The 21,778-nt window shown below is 40.9% G+C and overlaps 2 protein-coding genes across 6 annotated transcripts in view; both read left to right on the top strand.

The window, feature by feature from the left end:
• The first annotated feature begins 1,326 nt into the window (after positions 1-1,326).
• On the top strand, positions 1,327-6,868 carry TXNDC15 (thioredoxin domain containing 15). 2 transcript variants are annotated; one of them, XM_073355522.1, is made up of 5 exons: positions 1,327-1,640; positions 2,227-2,702; positions 4,354-4,517; positions 5,198-5,328; positions 6,350-6,868. In XM_073355522.1, the coding sequence occupies exons 1-5, from the start codon at positions 1,562-1,564 to the stop codon at positions 6,544-6,546; spliced, it is 1,047 nt and encodes a 348-aa protein (XP_073211623.1). In that variant the 5' UTR covers positions 1,327-1,561; the 3' UTR covers positions 6,547-6,868. The 2 variants fall into 2 exon arrangements, with proteins under 2 accessions (XP_073211623.1, XP_073211624.1); XM_073355523.1 differs by having other exon boundaries at positions 1,598-1,682.
• A 2,891-nt stretch (positions 6,869-9,759) lies between these two features.
• Positions 9,760-21,778, top strand: part of PCBD2 (pterin-4 alpha-carbinolamine dehydratase 2) — a 34,798-nt gene continuing 22,779 nt past the window's right edge. The window contains exons 1-3 of one of the 4 annotated variants that reach the window (XM_073355528.1): positions 9,760-9,905; positions 15,102-15,233; positions 16,588-16,665. In XM_073355528.1, coding sequence (XP_073211629.1) covers positions 9,792-9,905; positions 15,102-15,233; positions 16,588-16,665 — 324 coding nt within the window. In that variant the 5' untranslated portion in view covers positions 9,760-9,791. Of the gene's footprint in view, positions 9,906-15,101; positions 15,234-16,587; positions 16,666-18,403; positions 18,493-21,778 lie in introns of those variants that run through there. The other 3 variants (XM_073355524.1, XM_073355527.1, XM_073355526.1) reach the window with 3 other exon arrangements.

The following is a 21,778-nucleotide window of genomic DNA, read 5'->3' as shown; positions in this document are numbered from 1 at the left end:
TCCACTCCATGCATCTGATGAAGTGGGTTTTAGCCCACGAAAGCTTATGCCCAAATAAATGTGTTAGTCTCTAAGGTGCCACAAGTACTCCTCGTTGTCCTAACTCTTGTGTTAATCAGGTTGTCTCATCTGTAAGACAGTACTGCCTCCTTTTGCTTCTGCTGTGAAGGCATAGTCCTGTATTTATATTACCAGCCTCTTGCAATGGAAATGCATTTTACAAAAAGTATGTATGTGTAGTCAATGTCTTTTTAAAAATGCAGATAGCTGTGCTTATATGCAAATAAAAGGAATTAGGCCCTCTTTAGACAACAATTACCAAAAAGCCAACACTGAATTATTTACTGAAGTTATGAAATAGACTAAACCATCCCTGAGAGGATCCCCCCACCACCACCCCTGCAAACCTAGGTTGGGTGAAAAAAGTTCACACTAAACACTAACGTTTGTTTTTTAAACTAACTGGTCACCTAATCCGGCTCATAAGATAAGAGAAGGATGCTTAAACTAATGCAAAATTAATGGACCTAAGTAGCAGACTTCCTGAGTTCTGTACCCTGACAATGCCTCTTGCTCTGGGTTTGAGCAAATCATCTAACCCAGTAGCTCTCAACCTGTCCAGACTACTGTACCTTTTTCAGGCGTCTGATCTGTATTGTGTACCCCCAAGTTTTACCTCACTTCAAAATTACTTGCTTACAAAAAATACACACCCAGCGCTCACTGTTACAGAAAAATTATCATTCTCATTTTTACCCTATAATTATAAAATAAATTGGAATATAAATATTGTACAGTCATGTCAGTGTATAGTCTATAGAGCCCTATAAACGAGTCATTGTATGAAATTTTAGTTTGCACTGACTTTGCTAGTGCTTTTTATGTAGCCGGTTGTAAAAGGAGGCCAAGGGCTGGGTGAGTTGATGTAGCGGTCTTCTAGGCTAGGGGATACATGTTCCCCCTGGTTGAGAACCACTGATCCAGCCGTTCTGCCTCCCTTTCTCCATCTGCAATATCGGAGTAACCCGCCCGCTTTACTGGTCTGGCGGTGAGGATGCGTCAAGCCACGTTTGCAAAGTGGGGGTGATGAAAAGCTGAACGGTCAACGCAACCACTACAGCCCGGCCTAGCGCCAGCCCACCTCCCCCCCCGGCCTCTGCTGGAGCACTCGGGCCGGGAGTGGCTGGCAATGGCGGGGACAGTCTGCCACCTGCTGGCGGGGATCCTGCTGAGGTCAGAGGCGCTGGGGGGGGCTGCAGGCAGGGGGGCCTGTGCGGTGGGAGACGCTGGGGCCAGAGTACCGCGGGCGCGCTGGGGAGGGATGCGGCAGGGCCCCGGGAGCGCACGCCCAGCGGCCGTTGACGGGGCCTGACTGCCTCGGATCCTTTGCCCGAACCCAAGATGGCGGCCGAGGCCACGCCGCCCAGGCCCAAGATGGCGGTTTCAGATCCGGGGCTACCGCTTTTACCCTGGTAGCGGAAGCGATTGAGGAGCCCAGCGGAAGCGGCGGTTGTCAGTGGAGACGCGGGCCGGCAGGGCTCGTTCTTTCTCCCGCCTGAGGATGCGGGCTCTCCCCTCTCCCGGCTGGAGACTCCGGCAGCTGCTCTGGGTGACCTGGCTGAGCGGGAGCCTCCTGGCAGGTGAGGGCACCGGGGAGAGGCCACCTAGCGGGCCGGCCTGAGGTAACCAGGGTGATCCGCCAGCCCGGCTCGCTCTTGCTCCCCTTCGCCACCGCCCGGGGTGTGTGTCCGAGTCCGTGCCCACCATTCCTGGGGCTGACCCAGGTTTTCGGGCCACAGTGCTGGTACCAGCTCTGTCCCGCCGCTCTGTGCCGGGGAGGAGGGTCGCACAGCGCTTCTGCCGGCCCCAGGCTGGCTCCCTTCTTGCCTGCTCCTGTACGCTGCACCGTGGCCCCCTGGGGTAAAGGGGCAGGAGGAGGGGACGGGACACGTTCGTTTTCCAGTTGCCCTCTGCTTGGATGTAGGAGCTCGTCTGTGTGGGGCTCTTCCCTGATGTCAGGTAGGGCTCCCTAAGTGTCAAAAGCGATAGACCTCTAAGAGCAGGACATATTGGCCGTGGTGGTTATCGCTCTGTTCTCCTTCCTCTGACCCTCACTTCCATGAAAACTGCTGATCCCTTCTAAAAAACAAAACAAAACAAAAACATAGCCTGAAAGAAACCAAAGCTACAGCTGAACGCAAGTGCTAAATATTGTTACTTTTATAGGAGCAGTAGCAGAGGAAAATGCTGACCCACTGTCTGAAACTGCCCTACCTCTTAGCACAGAAGGTGGTTCTGCCATTACTGGAGAGCCCCAGGAGCCAGTGCAGTACAAGACGGCAGAAATTGCTGATGCCATGCTGGGTAGTGGGATTCCTGCTGATCGGTCTGTGGTGCTGTCAGTTATTCCAGGAGAAGCAAGGGACAGACGCATGTCTGAATTTGGTATTGGCACCTGCGATGCAGGGGCAGAAGATGCTGAATGTAGTGTGGGGACTAGTCTTGCTTCTCACTTATCACAGCCTGGTTCACATGTTCACGAACAAACAGGGGACTCTAATGTAGTGCTAGAGGCTGTACCTACTTCACCAGCTGAGGAATCTAATAGCACAGACAACGTAAAAACTCCCAAAGTGAACTGTGAGGAAAGGAATATTACCGGGATCAGAAACTTCACGCTACAAATCCTGAATGTTTCGCAAGTAAGTAGGAAATCATTCTGTTTGCTACGTTCTATGTTTATTTTGATAGCTGGGTAGGTGTTACACAAATAGAGTTTTTACGCAAATGCTACATATATAATCCTTCCTGTACTTGCCCTTGTGAGTTTTGTGGCACAAAAAGGATAACTTAAAACAAATGGTCCTCTCAAGGATTGAACTCACAATCCTGGGTTTAACAGGCCAGTGCTCAAACCACTGTTTAGTGTGCTGGTCGGGGGGAGCTAGCATATAGGACAGTGCACTTTCCATATTGTTTTGAAATACAGAAATAGCAGGATATTCAATTCCACTATGTACCATGCCTATGTTCCCCAAGTCTAAAGGGCTACCTGTACCCATCGTGACTTGTGCCAGCTTCCCTGCAGCTCTTTTTTCTTTAAACCAATTTCCTTCCCTTAGGAATGCTTTGTAGCACTTGTTTCCACTAAATTCTAATTTAGGTGGCTTTACTTAAAAACAGGTTTCTTAAAGAGAGGTTAGAAAATAAAACAAAAACAGATTTCAGAGAAATACTACTATGAATTACAGCTGGTAGGAAAATGGAAACTTTTCACAAATTTTGGTTGAAATTTCATTTTTGACATTTCTGACCAGCTCTACTAAGTATGGAAAATAACGGAGACACCTTTAAAAGTCCTTCAACTGACCCATAGTGTAAAAAGCAACTTGTCTTGTTAGAATCTCATCAAGGCATTCTTGTTCCCAGGAGGCTACAGCAAGTCTCTTTCCCCTTGTTAGCTCCCAGCTTTGTCTTAAAGACTGGTTTAAGTATTTGAGATATTACATCACTCCAGACCAAACTATAGGGTAGCAGAACCAGTTTGAGTCTGGTTCATACAACAGAAGTTTCTCTCTGTTCCCCCAAATGCTGGGGAGATAAAGGGAATCAGAAGGGAGAATGGGTCTGGGCACAGTTTATTTGAATAAGTTTAGTTTACCAGGTCCTTGCTTGTTTCCTTCCTACCCTTCCACAAGCCATCCTTGTCTGTGATTCCCCAGCCTGATCAGCTCTCTGTCCTGTGATCAAATAATTTCCTTTTATACCCTTGTTCATCTCCCACTTTCTCTTCTGGCCCTTCACTTGTCTTGTTTCAGGAACAGCTCCACTACCTTTTTATCCCACAAATTGGCTTCTTGGCCTTGTTAAGGCTTGGAATTCCCCTATTAGAGAAGAAATGAAGTGGTGGATCTCCTAACTTTCCCTTCAGAGCTGTCAGTCCCACTTCCTGACAAACAGGATTCAGCTCGTACATCACACATCTGCAGCCAGGGAGTAGGGCCTCTTAGGTAAGAGAGGAAAGAAAGTAAAAAGGACATTTTTTCATAGTAATTATGTACTATACTACCAAAGTATTATTTGTCTACCAAGGAGATTTTTACATTTGAAAAATGTAGTTAGGATTAAAATCAGTCTGACTACATTTTGTTCGTTGAATGTTCATGTACTGTTGAAATACTGCTAAAAACAGACTTCTGGCTGAAATGCCAACTCAAATTTGCTTATGATGGGTACTACAGTGTTCTCCTGAAATTAATCTGTTACCAGAGTATTATGCAATGATATGTAATAGAACCCTTTAAAATATTTAATTGGTTTCTCCTTTTTAAATCAGCATGTTTTCTTTCACAGGACCTGATGGAGTTTTTAAACCCAAACAGCAGTGATTGTACATTAGTCTTGTTTTATACACCCTGGTGTCGCTTCTCTGCCAATCTGGCCCCTCATTTTAATTCTTTGCCCCGAGCATTTCCAACTCTAAACTTCCTGGCATTGGATGCATCTCAGCATAGCAGGTAACTTGCAATAAATACATTTCACCTTATAAAGCTTCACATGCTACAGTGTTAGCACTTTGTTTTTGATTCTGACAAACCTTATGCTTTTAAAATGTATTGATGAAGTAATACGTACTCCCTGAGTAAATTAGAGTTCTCTGCCCCTCTGAGTCTGCCTTTACTTCCTTTTGCTTTTCTTCAGTCAATTTTCTCCCTCACTCATCTTTTAACAATGAAGTTAATATTTTCTTAAATGTTCAAATGAACATCTTTCTCTTCAAGATGAGGGATTAATAGCACTGGCTAAAATTTGACCTAGTGTAGATTGATGCCGGGCTCTGCTAATTCACCTACATTTTGACATGCAAATTCACTTCTGGGTTTCTTTTGAGCAGAGACTGTAAAATATGCTACATCCTTTTCTCTGACCACCTCACAGTGCATCCTCAAAGGACAAGAATAAGACCCTTGTGCCCTAAAACAGGATTGAAACACGGGCCTCCAGAATGAGAGTTAATGCACTAACCTGCTGCAGAATTTTGTATTGCCTAAATTCACTAGTGAAACATTCCCTAATGCCATAAGAAAATAGTTGTGCCCTTGTTCTTGTTATTGAGTTAAATTTAATGTTAACTTAGTAAAGCAGACTTTTCCTTCTTCTATTGCGACCTCATTTCTTACCTACTTATTTCCTTCAGTTTATCAACCAGATTTGGAACTGTGGCTGTTCCTAATATCCTTCTTTTCCAAGGAGCCAAACCCATGGCCAGATTTAACCATACAGACCGAACCCTGGAAATGCTGAAAGCATTCATTTTTAATCAGACAGGTATGTAGGCTAAACTTGATGCAGAGCTATGAAGGTCAGGTATAGCCTCAAGTTGACTTCTCCCCTTTTTTTTAAGAGGCTATATTAGGGCCCCCTAGAGCCTTCCTGCTGCCAGGAACAGAGCCTTAGGAAGTTACTATTCAGTCACCATTGCACTGAGTGGAATTTCAACACAAGGTAGACGCAAACAGCCCAGCTATCTAGAGCTGGTTTGGTGGGGGGAGACTTGGAGGTCAGGTAGAGAGTGTAAGTAGGAAGATCCAGCACTTCCCCACTCCTGAAGTCCTGGATTAATTTGGAATATTGCTGGACAGTTATTAGCACTACCCTTATCCCCACATTCCAGGATGGGAAGGGATCAGACTCCTATGTCCCATTGCTGTAGGGCAGGCAACAGGTAGGGGACATGGCAGCCTCAGCTCTTATGTTGGTGGGGAGATAGGAGCACAGAGAGCCCTGAATAGTTTTCCTGTTGCTGGGAATCAGCTGTCCAGGCTCTGAACTCCATGGGCTGAGTTTACCCAGCTCCCTTCTCTTGTCCCACAGTATAATTAGCCTTCTGAGAGTAGAAGAAAGAACATGCACTAGTATTGTGACAGATTAATGGAAGGGACTGTTACATCGTTATTAACGCAGGATTATCTTTACTGTTGTTGTAGATTCCCTGACTGGTACTTTTACCAAAGATTACATTGGGAATGGGGAGAATAAAACTCTCCTAATGACACAGTACTAAGGAAATACGTATTAGGATACTTTGACAGTTTGAAAATGGAAAACTGACTTTTAGCATAGGTCACTGAAAACAGGTCTGTGCTGCTCTAATGTCTAAAACTCATGAGCAGATGCCCCGAGATATATAGTAAAATCCATGGGACTATATGAACCAGAGTTATATTAAGTCCTGTAGCACAAGCTGCTTAATTTGGAGATGAGAATACAGTTCCTACAATGAACTAATCACCATAGATTTAAAAAATGGCTATTGCTAGCAGCTTTTATCACTGGTTTCTTCTTTCAGGAATAGAAGCTAAGAATGATGTGGTGGTGACTGAGGAAGACCGAGCAGGCCCTCTACCTAGTGTCCTGACAAAAGGAATAGATTGGTTACTTTTATTCTCTTTATTGTTTCTGGTTAGTTTTATTATGTATGCTACCATTCGGACTGAGAGCATTCGCTGGCTAATACCGGGACAAGAGCAGGAGCATCAGGAATAAGTCGAGATAATGACATGAGAACATACTTCATGCCTACAGATAAAGCAGGAATTTATATGAACTGAAATTGCATAAACTTGTACAGTGAATTAGATGGCTGTAATTTATGATCTTATTAGTTAAAAATCTGTTTTGTTCATTAACTACTGTATGTGTAAAGTCAAACTGCTGGTAATTAAGTAAACCAATACAGAAAGGTTCAGCAGAAGAGTTTTTATTTATTTAGGAAGTAGTAACAGGTTTACAAATCCTTGCTATGTAAATATCAGAAAACTAATTATTATGAAGATTGTTTTTTAATAAACTGGTGTGAATCACTTTTTTTAGGAATAATGTTAATTTGTTGCAAAATTTTACTTTGAACTTGTAGTAATCAGTAGAATCATACAGTGGTACCCTGAAATATTGCAGATGATCTTTAGAGGGAAAGTAAGAGTTCTACAGCCAGCAGTACTGCTTTGGCAGCAGTAATATACAACCACTTTCATTATTTTGGAATTGAGAGATCTCAGCCCTTTTTAATGTGTTTTTCCTTTTCAAGACTTATGGCTGTGCAAATTAAAACTACACATACATAGATAGATGCTGTGTATTGTAGAAAACTACAGAAATTACTAGTAATAGGTGTAGACCTACATGGAAGATGTCCATGTTTTGGCTTCTCCCTTCCTGCAATAATAAATAATAAGGTTAAAGGATATATGTCCTTAAGTAAAGGCATCCAGCATTTTAAACAAAGGTCACTAAACCAATTGAAGTTGGTATTTTTCACTAAGACAAGACACAGTAACACAAAGGGAAAAGATTACAGTAGAGCCTCAGCGTTACGAACACCAGAGTTACGAACTGACCAGTCAACCACACGCTTCAATTGGAACCAGAAGTACGCAATCAGGCAGCCCAGACCAAAAAAAAAAAGAGGCAAAATAAAAAGGCAAATACTGTATAGTCCTGTGTTAAATGTAAACGACTAAAAAAAAAAAAAATAAAGGGAAAGTTAAAAAAAAAATTAGACAAGGTAAGGAAACTGTTTCTGTGCTTTTCATTTAAATTAAAATAGTTAAAAGCAGCATTTTTCTTCTGTAAAGTTTCAAAGCTGTATTATGTCAACGTTCATTTGTAAAATTTTGAAAGAACAACCATAATGTTTTGTTCAGAGTTATGAACTTCCTTTCCTGAGGTGTTTATAACTCTGAGGTTCTGCTGTATTTTTAATAGGGTTTTTAAATTGTTTAGTAATATATTTCACTAATATATTAAGAGTAGTTATTTCTCCCATCTGATATTTTAATGGTTCCTACTAGAGGAAAGACCACTTCCAAAGGAATTTAGTACTGATGTTTGGGGTTTGAGAGAAGTGTGTTTTGCACTTGCTGGTTAAGTTTAGCAACAATAAAAATCTTGTTTTGCAGCTCTAGAGAGGGTGACCATCAATGTTCCTTCTAATTTCTGACAGGCCGTGTGCACAAAAAATTTCTTCTGTACAAATTGTTGTGCGCATGGTGTTTCGCCATGTGCGCGGGGTTTAGGATCTGTGTGTGCGTGCACACGTGCACAGCTTAGAGGGAATAGTGGTGACCATGTATTACATTTGGACCTGAGGCTGGATGGTGTTTGATATCCTTTACTGTGCACTGTGTGGGATCTGCCTTTCCTTTCTAAGGATTATGTAGAAAACGCATTTTATTGTGTATTAATTCTTCCTTGCTGCCCTATGCAGTTAAACTTCACTTACTACTTGTTTTTCTACAGCAGGATTTTAATGTAAGTTTTGAGGTCAGAACTGACTTCCTTTCGTCTAGATACTGATTTCTCGCAGGACTAAAAATAGCCATTCAGAATTCCATGCAACTTCAAGTACTGATCTCCCATCTAAATAAGCAGGACCAGTCAACTCATGAGGCTTGTTTGTATTTACATAAATCTTTGTTAATTGTTAGTTTGAAAGCCTCAGCTGCTGAGTGTGTAAATAATTGATAAGCTTACCCTAATTATGACTTTTAGTACTAATAATCTGATTTTATTAATGTTGAGGCTCTAGAATAAGATACAGTTTAGCTTTAGACATACAGGGCCAGATTCTCAGCTGGTGTAAACATGTGTACCTCCATTGCCTTCAATAGAGCAATGCTGATTTACATCAGCTGAGAATCTGACTCACTTTTCATTTCCCTTTTGGCTTGCTTTATTCCTTGCATGGTTAATAGAGATCTGTAGAATACTCTTGAAATTGTTCCATTTCTGCAAAAGACTAAAGATAGATTTTCCTTAAGAACCTACACAATTTTATACTACATTGGGCTGTATTTACCCTCCTGGATGTTGGCACATGTCTTTGTATTTAAAACAGCCTATGAAGTTTTGTTTACGAATATGCACTTAGCTGAAAAATATAAAAGTTCAGAATGTGGACTTGACATTGTAGCTACCCTTCCCTTTTCCCTAAGCAACGTTTCCACCCAGAAAAGTGATTTGTAAAAAAGACAGGTCCATATTTTGTTTCAATCATTCCACAGCAAAGGCAATCAAATTTTTTTTTGCATTGTCATTGTTTTAGAATAGAACCATATTTTCCAAGGCCCCAATTTATACCAAAATTAAAACTTTTATAATCAATCCTTTACAATTTTTTATGGGGCTTATGTTCTGTAAAGTCCTTCTTTTTTTATTTTTTTTTTAAACCATCCCTTGCTCAGTTGGAAAGGCTGCCTTTGCAGCTCTAAGGACCTGAACCTGAAACCAACTTCACTGGCCAAACCGAACTGAATGGAAATAGAAACAACCCGCGTGAAGGCTGAAGAATAAACTCCTGGCACTCCCTTGTTTTGATGATCGAAGCCACTAGCAGCCGGTGAGGAGTTCTGCCTGCAGCCCCACGCTGCAGCGGGTGGGTCCCTGCTCCTTCTAGTGCAGCTGCCTTGCAACTGACAAAGGTGAAGGGTCGGGGTCCCGGGGGGGGCTGGGGTTTTGCAGCAGAGGTGCATGGACCACAGCTGGGGGGCGGGGGGTGGTAAGTACCATTCGCCCAGCGCAGGGGAGCTCCGTGCAGATGAGGGGGTAAGTCCCATTCTTGTCGGGGTTTGGGGGAACCCCCTGACGGGGGCGCCGGGCGCGGACGAGCCCGCGTCCCTCCCTGGGCTGCGTGAAGGGAGGGGCCGCGCTGGGACGGCCGCAGGCACTTGCGTCGGTCCCTGCACTGGGCCCTTCGCGCCGTGAGGGGGCGGGGCCGCGGCCGCGCTGAGGCGATGGGAGGCGGCGGGGTCGGGCTGCGGCTGGCGCGGGTCGGAGCGCGCCTGGCAGCGACGGCGGGCGCGAGGCAGGGCGGCTCGGGACCCGGCAGCAGGAGCCTCTCCGCCATGGTGAGAGGCCAGGCAGGGCCCGCCCCGGGGGTGCGGGAGGGCAGCGGACCTGGGGAGCTCCCCAGAGATCCTGGGGCAAGCGAGCAGCCATCCAGGCGCGGGGCAGGCGGCATGGGCAGAGGGAGCTCTCCAGGGCTGGGCAGGCGGGAGTCCCCCGGGTGGCAGGGGCTGAGGACAGAGGAAAGCCCCCTGGGAGCGGGAGTCCCGGTCTTCTCTCCTCAGCTCAGCCCTAAGCCAAGTTCCGCACTCTGGGGACCCCACTCCAGATGTTACTTGTGCTGGATGCGTCATAATAGGATCGTCCCTCATTTTCCCTCTGCGCTGTGAAAGAGCTAACTGCCTGGACTCTTGCATCACCATCATTAGGGTTCAGAGCCAACTGTCTGCTGAGGTAAAGATGGCACTTCACATCTGCCTGAGCTTTTGTTTCATGCTGTCTGCAGAGTTGGGTGCATACCTCTACGTTTGTGATTTCCTTTGCTATGATAAGGATTTGATGCTTAATTTGTTTTTGTGTTTTTTAAATGAAGATTTTAATTGTGGAACACAAAATGCAGCTATCATGAAAAAATACTTTCCACTCACAGCATTGCAAATTGGCTCGATTTGTTTCCTGATAAGGGGCCAGGTTAGGTGGGTAAGGAGGAGACTTTCTGGGGATCAGGTGGGTATGAGCCCCTGAGGGCAGGCAAGAATGACTTCCCCAGAGAAATGGGGTGATGGGTGAACAACAGCCTTGCAAAATGTTGCGTAATCCGTTTTGAGCAGTTCTAATATTTACTGTTTGTCTGTCACCAATAATGTGCCAGGTGCGATTCACACTGAAACAAATAACAATTGGTTTAAAAAGTTCTCCCAACTCTTGGCGCTTAGTTTAACTAAATATTCAGGGGAAAGTGGTGGGAGGTGAGGGACTCAAATGCACTTTTAAACCCCCCCCCCGCTCCCCCAAACTAGGGACACTAAGAAATTATTATTCTAATCCTTACGTGCTTGATTACCCATCAAAAAACTTTTCCTGCTCGACTGACCTGGATGTTCCATTTACCAGCTGAAAGCTCATGATCTGTCGATGTGAGAAGCAGCTTTGGTTCTTCATATCTGTCAACATGTGAATGGGTGGGTTATGTGGATATGATACTGGGAAGCACAGGATTCATAATCAGGAGACGGGTTTTATCTCTAGCTCTGACACAAATTCACAATTTGACCTTGAGCAAGTCACTTGACTTGTCTGAACTTCAGGTTACCCATCTTTAAAGTGGGAGTAATAATACCTAACTCCTAGGGTTGCACAGAAGTGTAATTCACTCATATTTGCAGCACTGCACTGAAAGGCTCTAAAGAAGTGAAAATTATCTTGTGCAGGTTGTCTGAATGTGATTTTCCCTGGGCAAACCAGCTGATGGAGCTTTCAGGCTGTGCCCAGTTCATCCATCCTTGATTGCCCCAGATGCTCTTCACAACCAGCCCTGCCATCTCATCTCCTAATTCCTCTGAACGCAGTGTCCTTTAAAAGCCACTGCGTGAAAAAAATGTATTAAGTATGTATTAGGCAGAGTAGTAAATCTGCTGAGCCAAAGGAATACCAAAGTTGGGTTGCTGCATGGGCTTGGGAGCCAGGATCCTGACCAGGAGTATGGTAATTCTTTGGGAATTATCCTGGGGGTAGTTGAATTTGTTCTTTATCTAGTATTGCTAATAACTAAACTGTATCTTTAAATCAGGGCTAGGGAACCTATGGCACGCGTGCCAAAGGCAGCAGGTGAGCTGATTTTCGGTGGCACTCACACTGCCCGGGTCCTGGCCACCGGTCCAGGGGGCTCTGCATTTTAATTTAATTTTAAATGAAGCTTCTTAAACATTTAAAAAATCTTATTTACTTTACATACAACCATAGTTTAGTTATATATTACAGACTTATAGAAAGGGACCTTCTAAAAACGTTAAAATGTATTACTGGCACGTAAAACCTTAAATTAGAGTGAATAAATGAAGACTCGGCACACCACTTCTGAAAGGTTGCTGACTCCTGCTTTAAATGTTCATCTAAATGTAGGTTATTGCTGATTATGTACTATATGTACTGTTTGACTTTTAAACCAGCCTTTGTACTTTCACATAATTTAAGCATTATACCCAGATGTACAGACACTCTTTTCTTAACCTATATATTATAATTTTAACATTAGCTTTAATAAAATTTAAGTCTGTTTCAGTCTTGGATCTACCCCCTCTTCTCTCAGAAGATATGATTATTTGCATCCCCTGCATTTCAGTCTGTATAGAGCATAGGCAGTCTGATTTTGACATCAAGTAATAGATAATCATATATGCAAAATTAGGTAATAGCTCCCCCATTTCCCCCAGAACATATTTTATTACGCAAATCTTTGATACAGGATAATGGATGCTTCAGCATCAGACTCCTCTCTTTCTTTCATGGACTGCTTTCAAATAAAGCTGTTATTTTTTAACTAGCTTAGGGCCCATCATATGACAAGATATAATCAGTAAATAATGGGTTGGTTTTGTATGCTAAGTCTTATGTTTACTTTTCAGTGTCCATATTCTGTTTGTTTTTGTTGTATCTTTCCACCTCTTCAGTGGGTTTACACTGTTCTTCATTGTTTGTCACCACAGATACACACATGTGAACATGTTTCTGGAGCCTTGCACCTCCTTAACGTTGTCTTAAAATAAATCAGCATGTGCTCCATATACTGCTTTTTACTAAACTTTTTAAGTCAGTGGCAGGTGCACCTGTGTATATGCAGCCAGAATGCAGAACTTGACTTTTACGACCATTATTTCTAAGCAAAATTTCTTCAGTGTCAAAAGAGCTGGTGTGCACTGAGGACCAGGCCTGTGGCAAACAAAATAAATCTATTTATTAAAATCTGATGTTCAAATCTGAAATGGATGGATTCTCCGTTACTCCAGTGGGGTTTGGATAAAGCCTCAAGAAACGACTGAAATGTCTTAACTGGTTCTAAAAAATAAGAACAGAAAAATCTCCAACGAAACAAAACAATTTTACCTCCTGGCTGACTATAAACATGACAAATTTCAGCCCAGAGACTATTTGTACATGCTTTAAAACAGGCTTAAAGGGAAATTCTAATCAATAAATGTTCCTGTAGCAACACTTATATATATGTTGATGAAATAATAATTTTATATTAAAGCAAGGCAACTGTTTTATACGGAAGGCTAGATAGACTAGATTGAAATGTTAGTTTTTGGATATTTAAAACTTGTTTGTTAGAATGGGTGAATCCAGTTGAAAACAATTGTTTAAATCAGTTGCATTAACTGCATTTGTACAGAGTGCTCTTTTATCCTCCTGGTTAGTGAATGTGTTATATTTTGCTTCGTGGAGTTAATTACTAGGTTATAGTAATATGTATATTTAATCTTTAAATGATGCATGTGTATTTATCATTACTTTCTGTGCCAATATCATTCAGTAATAAGGAACAATCTTAAAACCTTTCTGCTGCTTAATTACAAGTAATTGAATTAACTTCTGATTTGACATGTAGCACCATCTAGTGGTGAAGTGGTAACTTTTTATATTAAAGATGTGTACAAAGATGCAGTACTTGTATACACATACACAGCAGACTATATTTTCAAAAAAAGTTCACATCAACATTGCCAAATGAGTGTATAATTAAGTTTGAGAACATAGCCTGTGGATTATACATGGTCTGGCACTTCTAGAATGAAGTAACCACACACTTTAAAACGGTCAAAATAAAAACTATTTACAAAGGCAGATCTAGTGGGTGGAACTCCCATCTTAGATTCTATTTTGCAGTTTTTGGTAGATAATTGTTCAGCTAATTGTCTGTAAGTTTTCACAAAATGAGGATGGTTGATTATTAATATATGCAAAGACAAAAGGCAACTGAGAATTTCTGTTCTACCTATTGATGAAGTGGGTCTTAGCCCATGAAAGCTTAAGCCCAAATACATTTGTTAGTCTCTAAGGTGACACAAGGGCTCCTGGTCTACCTATTGTGTTCTTAGAATGAGTTTGGGATGGGTCTGTGACCAGGGACAGACAATTGGATAATCGACCTTTGGATGAAATACTTGGATTTTAGCTAAGATCAAGTATAGTATCAGTTTAATATCTCATACATTCTGTCAGAGGGAGGGAGTGTGTTCTGTATTTTCAGGGAGCAATTTAGTAAACTTTTAGGATCTTATTCTACTCTCAAGGTCTCATTCTGACCTCATACCTGTTTTAGGTCCTGATTCAGCAAGGTACTTAAGCATGTGCTTAAATATTAAATGTGTGGAGGAGTACTCATTTGCTTAAAGTTAGACAAATGCTTAAGTACCTTGCTGAGTCTGGGCCTTTTAGTGGGAATTCTATTTAATTGAGTTACTTCTGATTTGTAATGGTATGAGAGGGGACCATTCTTCATATCCTTATACAGAACTCCTCAGTGCTGTCTGTGGAATGCCTTGTGTGCAAATTTGGGGTAGCACATATCCTTTGTGCCAGATTGTTTGTTTTTCCTTTCAATGCCATAGAGAAACATTTATAAATAGTTACTGAACTCAAATAGTAACAATCTTGCTTTTTGTTTTTTAAACTTTCTTCTTAGGAAATACAGGGTACAATAATTATACATAGTACACAGTGATTTCTGGTATAATCTATGCTTTTCTAATTTAAAATTGGTTATGCTTAGTATTTCAGGTGATATGCCCCTTTTAACTTCGACTAATTACTGTACATTATGTTTAACTTTAATATTTAAATGAGGGGAAAATGGCAAAATTGGATTGTCATCATATATTTCAAGCTTCACAGTATATGGATAATTCCGATAGGCCTTATATAAATGAAAGTAAGAATACTACTGGACAAAGGTATTCCTGAGTCCATATTTCATTCCAGCAAAAGAGTAAAAAACTCTTGTATGCAAGCACGTAACCAAAGTTAATTCACCAAAATAGTTGTGTTTCATGGCTCAGTTAACTGGCAAGTGATGGTGTTCTGTTAAATTATAAAGTGGAACAAAACCGCATAGTAAATTTTCCACTTCTGTTGTCCTGAAGGATTATATTTTTGAAATACATAAATCATAATTTCAGCACATATTTTTCTTATTGTTGTGTAAGGAAATGAGAGGACATTAACCCCAGTTCTGGAATGTATTTTTTTTTCCTTTACAGTCTTCACAGTCTCACTGGTTGACAACAGAGGAAAGGACCCAAGTTTTACTTGACCTCAAAGCTTCAGGATGGTCTGAGCTGGGTGAAAGAGATGCCATCTACAAAGAGTTCAATTTCAAAACTTTTAATCAGGTAACTATTGCTATATATTATTCTTAATATAAAAGGAAATGTAATTATCCTAGTTTGTATTGTGTTCCTAGTGAAGAGATGTTCACATCCACAAACCTAGGAGTATTTGGGACCAAATCGTGTTTGCTTTCCTCATGTCAGTAGTGTCACTGAAACTATCAGGCCAGATTCTAATCTCAGTTACCCAAGTGTAATTCATTGACTTTATTGGCATTGTTCCATGGTAAGGCAAGCTGAATTTTACTGTTGATATCTTTGTTATTACTAGCACTCCTAACTTAATCATAAAAATATTTGCTATCAAGAACTTTACAAAGGTGAGTAAGAATGAAAGCACAGTTATTTACCAAACTCGGGGAAAAAATGTGAGAAGTGTCATAAAACTCACCTTTTATACAGAAAAGGACAGTTATGGTACTGTCTTGAATGAATTGCAATAGACGCTCTGTAAGGCTACCTTTGATACAGCAGATTGTAAACCCTGTTGGGCTTGAATTTTAAGTCAAAACCCTGGGCCATGCTGTGTCATCAATTTTTAAGAATTTTAAAATTTGAAATCAGAGATGAAATCTGCTTTGAAAATCGGTGGCACCATATGGCCAACTATGATTTAATATATTTTCTTAAGATAAGATTGTCAACTAGATTCTTGTTACTATATCTCGTTTCGGAAAGAAAATTTGATTTCTGATTAATCAAGTGAGATGCATACAAAAAAAGACAAGTTAGAAGAGCAATAATTAGCTGTATTATGGCCCTGCTAAATAAGACAAGAATTAATCCTAACATATCCTTCCCATTTCAGTGCCCTTAAACTTGGGTTTATTTGGAGAAAATATATTCGTTTCAGTTATGTCTGATTTAATTTTCTCATTGCTCTTTTTTTAAAATCTGGCCTTACTAATATTTGCTACACCTTTTATATCAGTGACCTATTTTTATTCTAGCTTGGATCGTCTTATGCAGATTTAGGGTCACATTATCAAAAGGTTAAAGCTTTGCCTTGTAGCATATGACTCTGCAGTTGTGCACATGTTTGTGTGTAGGTATCCACCCAACGTTTTTGAAAAATTGCCCCTAAATGTGTTTGTTTAGGTCTCCTACTGCTCTTCCCCTCATTTCTATTGCTTGGGTACAGTCAATTTAATAATCCTCTGTTCTGGTCAAAATGTAGTAGATTGTTATATACTAAAGATTAGCTGTGAAAGATCATCTATTCTTACAGTTTTAGGCAGATGATAATCTACGTGTGGAATGGGAACAGATGAAGATAATTCCCAGTTCCTACTTTATTTTTGAAAGGGCTATGCTGTCCCAGGGGTGAAGGGTAAGGTTACATTTTTTTTTTTAAAAGATGCCATATTCCTCTGAAGATACCTCTTCTCCTCCTTCCCCTTCACCTCTGTCCCATCCACACCACACTGTATTTGCAGTGTAATATCTATCTAGATTTGTAGACTGAAGCATGTTAGTGCTGCATAATGTGCTGTTTATTCTCATGGCCATAGTATAATCCAGACCAATGTCTTTAGGAGACCCTGTGAAGTGAAATGTGTAAATGACAATTTGCAATGCCCATCCTTTTTAATATTTCAAATACTTAATTGTCATAGTGAGGAAATTGCAGCCATTAGAGAGAACTTAGATTAAAATGTTCTGTGAGGTAGGGAGAAAAGAGCAGCATCGCTACAATACAGAGCAGGAGCAGGTATAGAATGTCACATGTGGAGCCCTGAATACATTTTTCCTGGATTGCACTTTAAACCTGGGAGTTAATAATAGTACAAAACAAACAACTTCAAACGAAACAAATTATGAGGCAATGAAGGAGGGGAAAACCATGAGGGGGCCTTTACATGAGAACTGGATGGGAGAACTGGAAAGCCAAGGACAGAGGGATAGCTAATTCTCTGCATCAAATGTAGTCGTACTCTAGGTGCTGAGCTTACAGCTTTCACGCTGGTGGCACTCTTTAAAGTGTCCATGCGACGGTGTAATTGGAGAGCTTGTTGGCTCAGCATAGCTGGAAATGCTTTTTTAAAAAATTAGCATAAAGTAGCCTTTGCATATTGCAAATAAGTGAAATAAATAATTTCTGCTGATCATCTTTAGGCAATGGACTATATACCAAAGAGATGAGAACAAACACAGTCCTGTAATAGAAATCCGGAAAACCCAGCTACTTAGAGCAGTGAAGACGTCAGAAGGAGAATTAAATAGTTGATTTTTTTTAAGGCTTTATCCTTGAAATGTTACAGGGTAGAAATTAGTCAGCTATTCATAAAGTTGCAAGTCCAAGAGAGAGACATGAAGAGGATGCTAAAGTGGAAAGTCAAAATATATTTAAATGTACACTGTACGGTATACTAAGCCTAAAGTTAATAGTCTGTTGTTTTTTTTTTCTGGGTTCAGAATTGGCTAGGTCTCACCCCACCAAATATATCATCTTAAAATGGTACTTTTTTGAAATGTCTGTTCCAGTTGGGTGGAAGATATTGGTGGATGCTCAGTGTGCCCCCATTCCTGCTTGACCCTTAAAAGTGTGAGATGGAAAGGGCTACGTAAGAGCTATCATTACTATGAATGATTGGAAATTGGCTTAAGAATTCAAAACTTCTGGCACTTTCAGCTCTGTGTATCACTGGGTAAACTAACGGGCCAAACTGTCTACACTGCTTTCGTTGTGGTCAAGGGGGTTACATGCATCTATATAAGGCAGAATTTTGGCTTTAAGCATTTAGAAAATTGGGGCAGCTGAGGTGATGTAACATCGCCATTTGAAATTTCAGGCTGTAGAACAAGTTGGTGATCTCTTAGCCTTGGGGAATGACTTAAGGTGGAATCTGGCTAGAGAATGCATGCATGTTTGCAGCTGGAGTTAGAGAGCTAATGTTTGTCTCCTGGGAAGGTGGCACTGAAGATAAACTGAACTGGTATAGTTTAATTCATCTACCAATGCTTATATTTACTAATGTCCCCACACAACATTTACTTATTTATTGGTACGTTTCAAAAGCATATTACAGATCAGAGAAACAAAAGTGCCAAAAATGGAGCTAGCTAGCTACCTGTTTTGTAGAGTTTTGCAGTCAATATGCTGTCCTTTAATAAACATGGACTTTTAGGTGTAACTTCTTTTATTTAATAAATCTTCTGTTTGCAGAACTTAGTGTGAATATTTAGTAAAAGTCAGACAGCCAAGAAATACAGTTTCCTCTATGATCTTCATCCTGCCCTTTTACAGATGGCATAAAATCAGGTGTGTAAAAAAAACAAACCCAAAAACCTGAGCAGTTAAGCTGACACGAAAGGTATTTCAGATTTATGTTTTGCAGATGATATGAGTATGATTAATGTATTCATTGTTTCTTTATTGCTTCCCACAGATAATGGGCATGATGCATGGAAAATTCTGTGGCTTTAAAATCTATGCCAGGTTTACAAAGACTCTGTATGTCAACAGATGTTAAGAATATAAACAGAGTTTTTATTATAAAGTCACTCAAATGCGTAGACTTGAACTTGGTTTATGTATATTATTTTCAGTATCAGGGAGAATGAAATGAAACTTCTGTGAAATGAGAGAGTTATTTAGATTCCTGAAGCTTTCAGGCTGAGATTAACTTGATTAAAAGCTATCAGAAATTATGCTTCTGGCTTGGGAAATTATTTTATTACAGGACTTCACTTGGAACTGCTGATGGTGTTTGTTTTTTTGAAGATAAATTTTATAAAAATGGGCTTTTGAGAGTGATTTTCAGAAAATGAGTTGGAACATTTCAAACTGTTTTCCTAAAATAAGTCCGTGAATGTACTTCCTGTTGTCAGTCCTTTTCTCTGCTGTAATTGCCATTGCATGCTAGTCGTGATGTCTTGGTTTGAAAAAATATTGATGTACATAGTGTCCTCCATCCAACCCTGCCCAGAAAGAAAAGCATCTGGTGTCCATTGCAGCTTGTTCCCCATCCCTCATTTAGGCAGTTTCTATGTCTGAAATGTTATTTTCCACTTTCTCCTCATAGCCATATTATAATCATTGCTGTTCACTCCATTCCCTACCCAGATTACCAGACCCCAGCCAAATACAGACAAGCAAGTTTCTCCTTTAGCCTTCTAAACATGATGTATTTTTTCTTTCAGTTACAGAGCTATGAATAGGTGCTCTAAGTTGTATAATACTTAAAATACAATAATTATGAATAAGGATGAAAACAAACTGCCCAGCCAGGATTGTACACTTCAGAATAGCTGCTCTAAGGTGATGGTCCAACCACCACCATCCCTCAAGTAATCTTTGGTTGTAGTAGTTGCCAAACACTCTGGCCCCCAGTCATCTGCAGGTGTGTAGCATTGGTACTTGTGACCTTTGGCTTCAGAAACAGGTCTGGGGCAGCTGGGGGGGACTGAGGCATGAGAAAATCATGGTGCCTGATCACTTCAAACTTGTCTACAGTGAATTGCAGAATCCTGTAATGGCTCAGCAAGAAGACTAGCCATCATACATGGTCCCAGCTTCACTGGAGACAGCCATCAGTCCAACCTGATACTGATCCTGCCATGTTCACAGATGTTTTTTTTTACAATTACAGCTTCTCTTTTGATTGGCAAAACATCTAAAACAGGTAGGGTGACCATATGTCCCGTTTTGGCTAGGATAGTCCCCTTTTTAAGCCCTGTCCTGGATTTCCCAACTTTCTTGGCAAAACTGGGCATTTGTCCCATTTGCTTTTGCCAGCTTATCCTCAATTGGCAAGAGCAAATGGGACCGCTAAACTGAGGATGGAGTGGAGGTTAAGGATAATCTAGGCATGGCCCAATATCTAAACAAATACTTTGCCTCAGTCTTTAATGAGGCTAATGAGTTTAGGGATAATAGTAGGATGACAAATGGGAAGGAGGATATGGAGGTAGATATTACCGCATCCGAGGTAGAAGCCAAACTTGAACAGCTTAATGGGACTAAATCAGGGGGCCCAGATAATCTTCATCCAAGAATATTAAAGGAACTGGCACGTGAAATTGCAAGCCCATTAGCAAACATTTTTAATGAATCTGTAAACTCAGGGGTACCGTATTGGAGAATTACTGGAGAATTGCTAAAGTAGTTCCTATTTTTAAGAAAGGGAAAAAAAGGTGATCTGGGTAACTACAGGCCTGTTCGTTTGACATCTGTAGTATGCAAGGTCTTGGAAAAAATTTTGAAGGAGAAAGTAGTTAAGGACATTGAGGTCAATGGTTATGGGGACAAAATACGACATGGTTTTACAAAAGGTAGATTGTATCAAACCAACCTGATCTCCTTCTTTGAGAAGGTAACAGATTTTTTTAGACAAAGGAAACACAGTGGATCTAATTTACCTCAATTTCAGTAAGGCATTTGGTACAGTTCCACATGGGGAATTATTAGCTAAATTGAAAAAGATGGGGATCAATATGAAAATTGAAAGGTGGATAAGGAACTGGTTAAAGGGGAGACTACAATGGGTCACACTGAAAGATGACCTGTCAGGTTGGAAGGAGGTTACTAGTGGAGTTTCTCAGGGATTGGTTTTGGGACCAATCTTATTTAATCTTTTTATTACTGACCTTGGCACAAAAAGTGGGAATGTGCTAATAAAGTTTGCGGATGACACAAAGCTGGGAGGTATTGCCAATACAGAGAAGGACCGGGATATTATATAGGAAGATCCGGATGACCTTGTAAACTGGAGTAATAGTAATAGGATGAAATTTAATAGTAAAAAGTGCAAGATCATGCATTTAGGGATTAATAACAAGAATTTTTGTTATAAACTGGGGACGCATCACTTGGAAGTAACGGAGGAGGACGAGAAGGACCTCGGAGTATTGGTTGATCACAGGATGACTATGAGCCGCCAATGTGATATGGCCGTGAAAAAAGCTAATGTGGTCTTGGGATGCATCAGACGAGGTATTTCCAGTAGAGATAAGGAGGTGTTAGTACCATTATACAAGGCACTGGTGAGACCTCATCTGGAATATTGTGTGCAGTTCTGGTCTCCCATGTTTAAGAAAGATGAATTCAAACTGGAGCAGGTACAGAGAAGGGATCCGAGGAATGGGAAACCTGTCGTATGAAAGGAGACTCAAAGAGCTTGGCTTGTTTAGCCTAACCAAAAGCAGGCTGAGAGGAGATATGATTGCTCTCTATAAATATATCAGAGGGATAAGTACCAGGGAGGGAGAGGAATTATTTAAGCTCAGTGCCAGTGTGGACACAAGAACAAATGGATATAAACTGGTCATTGAGAAGTTTAGACTTGAGATTAGACGAAGGTTTCTAACCATCAGAGGAGTGAAGTTCTGGAACAGCCTTCCAAGGGAAGAGGTAGGGGCAAAAGACATATCTTGCTTTAAGACTAAGTTTGATAAGTTTATGGAAGGGATGATATGGTGGGATAGCCTAATTTTGGCAATTAATTGATCTTTGACTATTAGCGGTAGATATGCCCAATAGCCTGTGATGGGATGTTAGATGGGGTGGGATCTGAGTTACTACAGAGAATTCTTTCCTGAGTGTCTGG

This window comes from Lepidochelys kempii, chromosome 8, assembly GCF_965140265.1.
Source record: "Lepidochelys kempii isolate rLepKem1 chromosome 8, rLepKem1.hap2, whole genome shotgun sequence".
In the NCBI taxonomy this organism is placed as follows: Eukaryota; Metazoa; Chordata; order Testudines; family Cheloniidae; genus Lepidochelys; species Lepidochelys kempii.
The sequence above is the reverse complement of the archived record's forward strand: the minus strand, read 5'-3'. Positions and strand labels throughout refer to the sequence as shown.

Bases quoted from the DNA above. Each gene is read 5' to 3' on its own strand.
- TXNDC15 (XM_073355522.1), top strand. From the start codon at position 1,562: ATGCGGGCTCTCCCCTCTCCCGGCTGGAGACTCCGGCAGCTGCTCTGG. The intron at 1,641-2,226 runs GTGAGGGCACCG...TTACTTTTATAG, and splicing joins GAGCGGGAGCCTCCTGGCAG to GAGCAGTAGCAGAGGAAAAT. The intron at 4,518-5,197 runs GTAACTTGCAAT...TATTTCCTTCAG, and splicing joins GATGCATCTCAGCATAGCAG to TTTATCAACCAGATTTGGAA.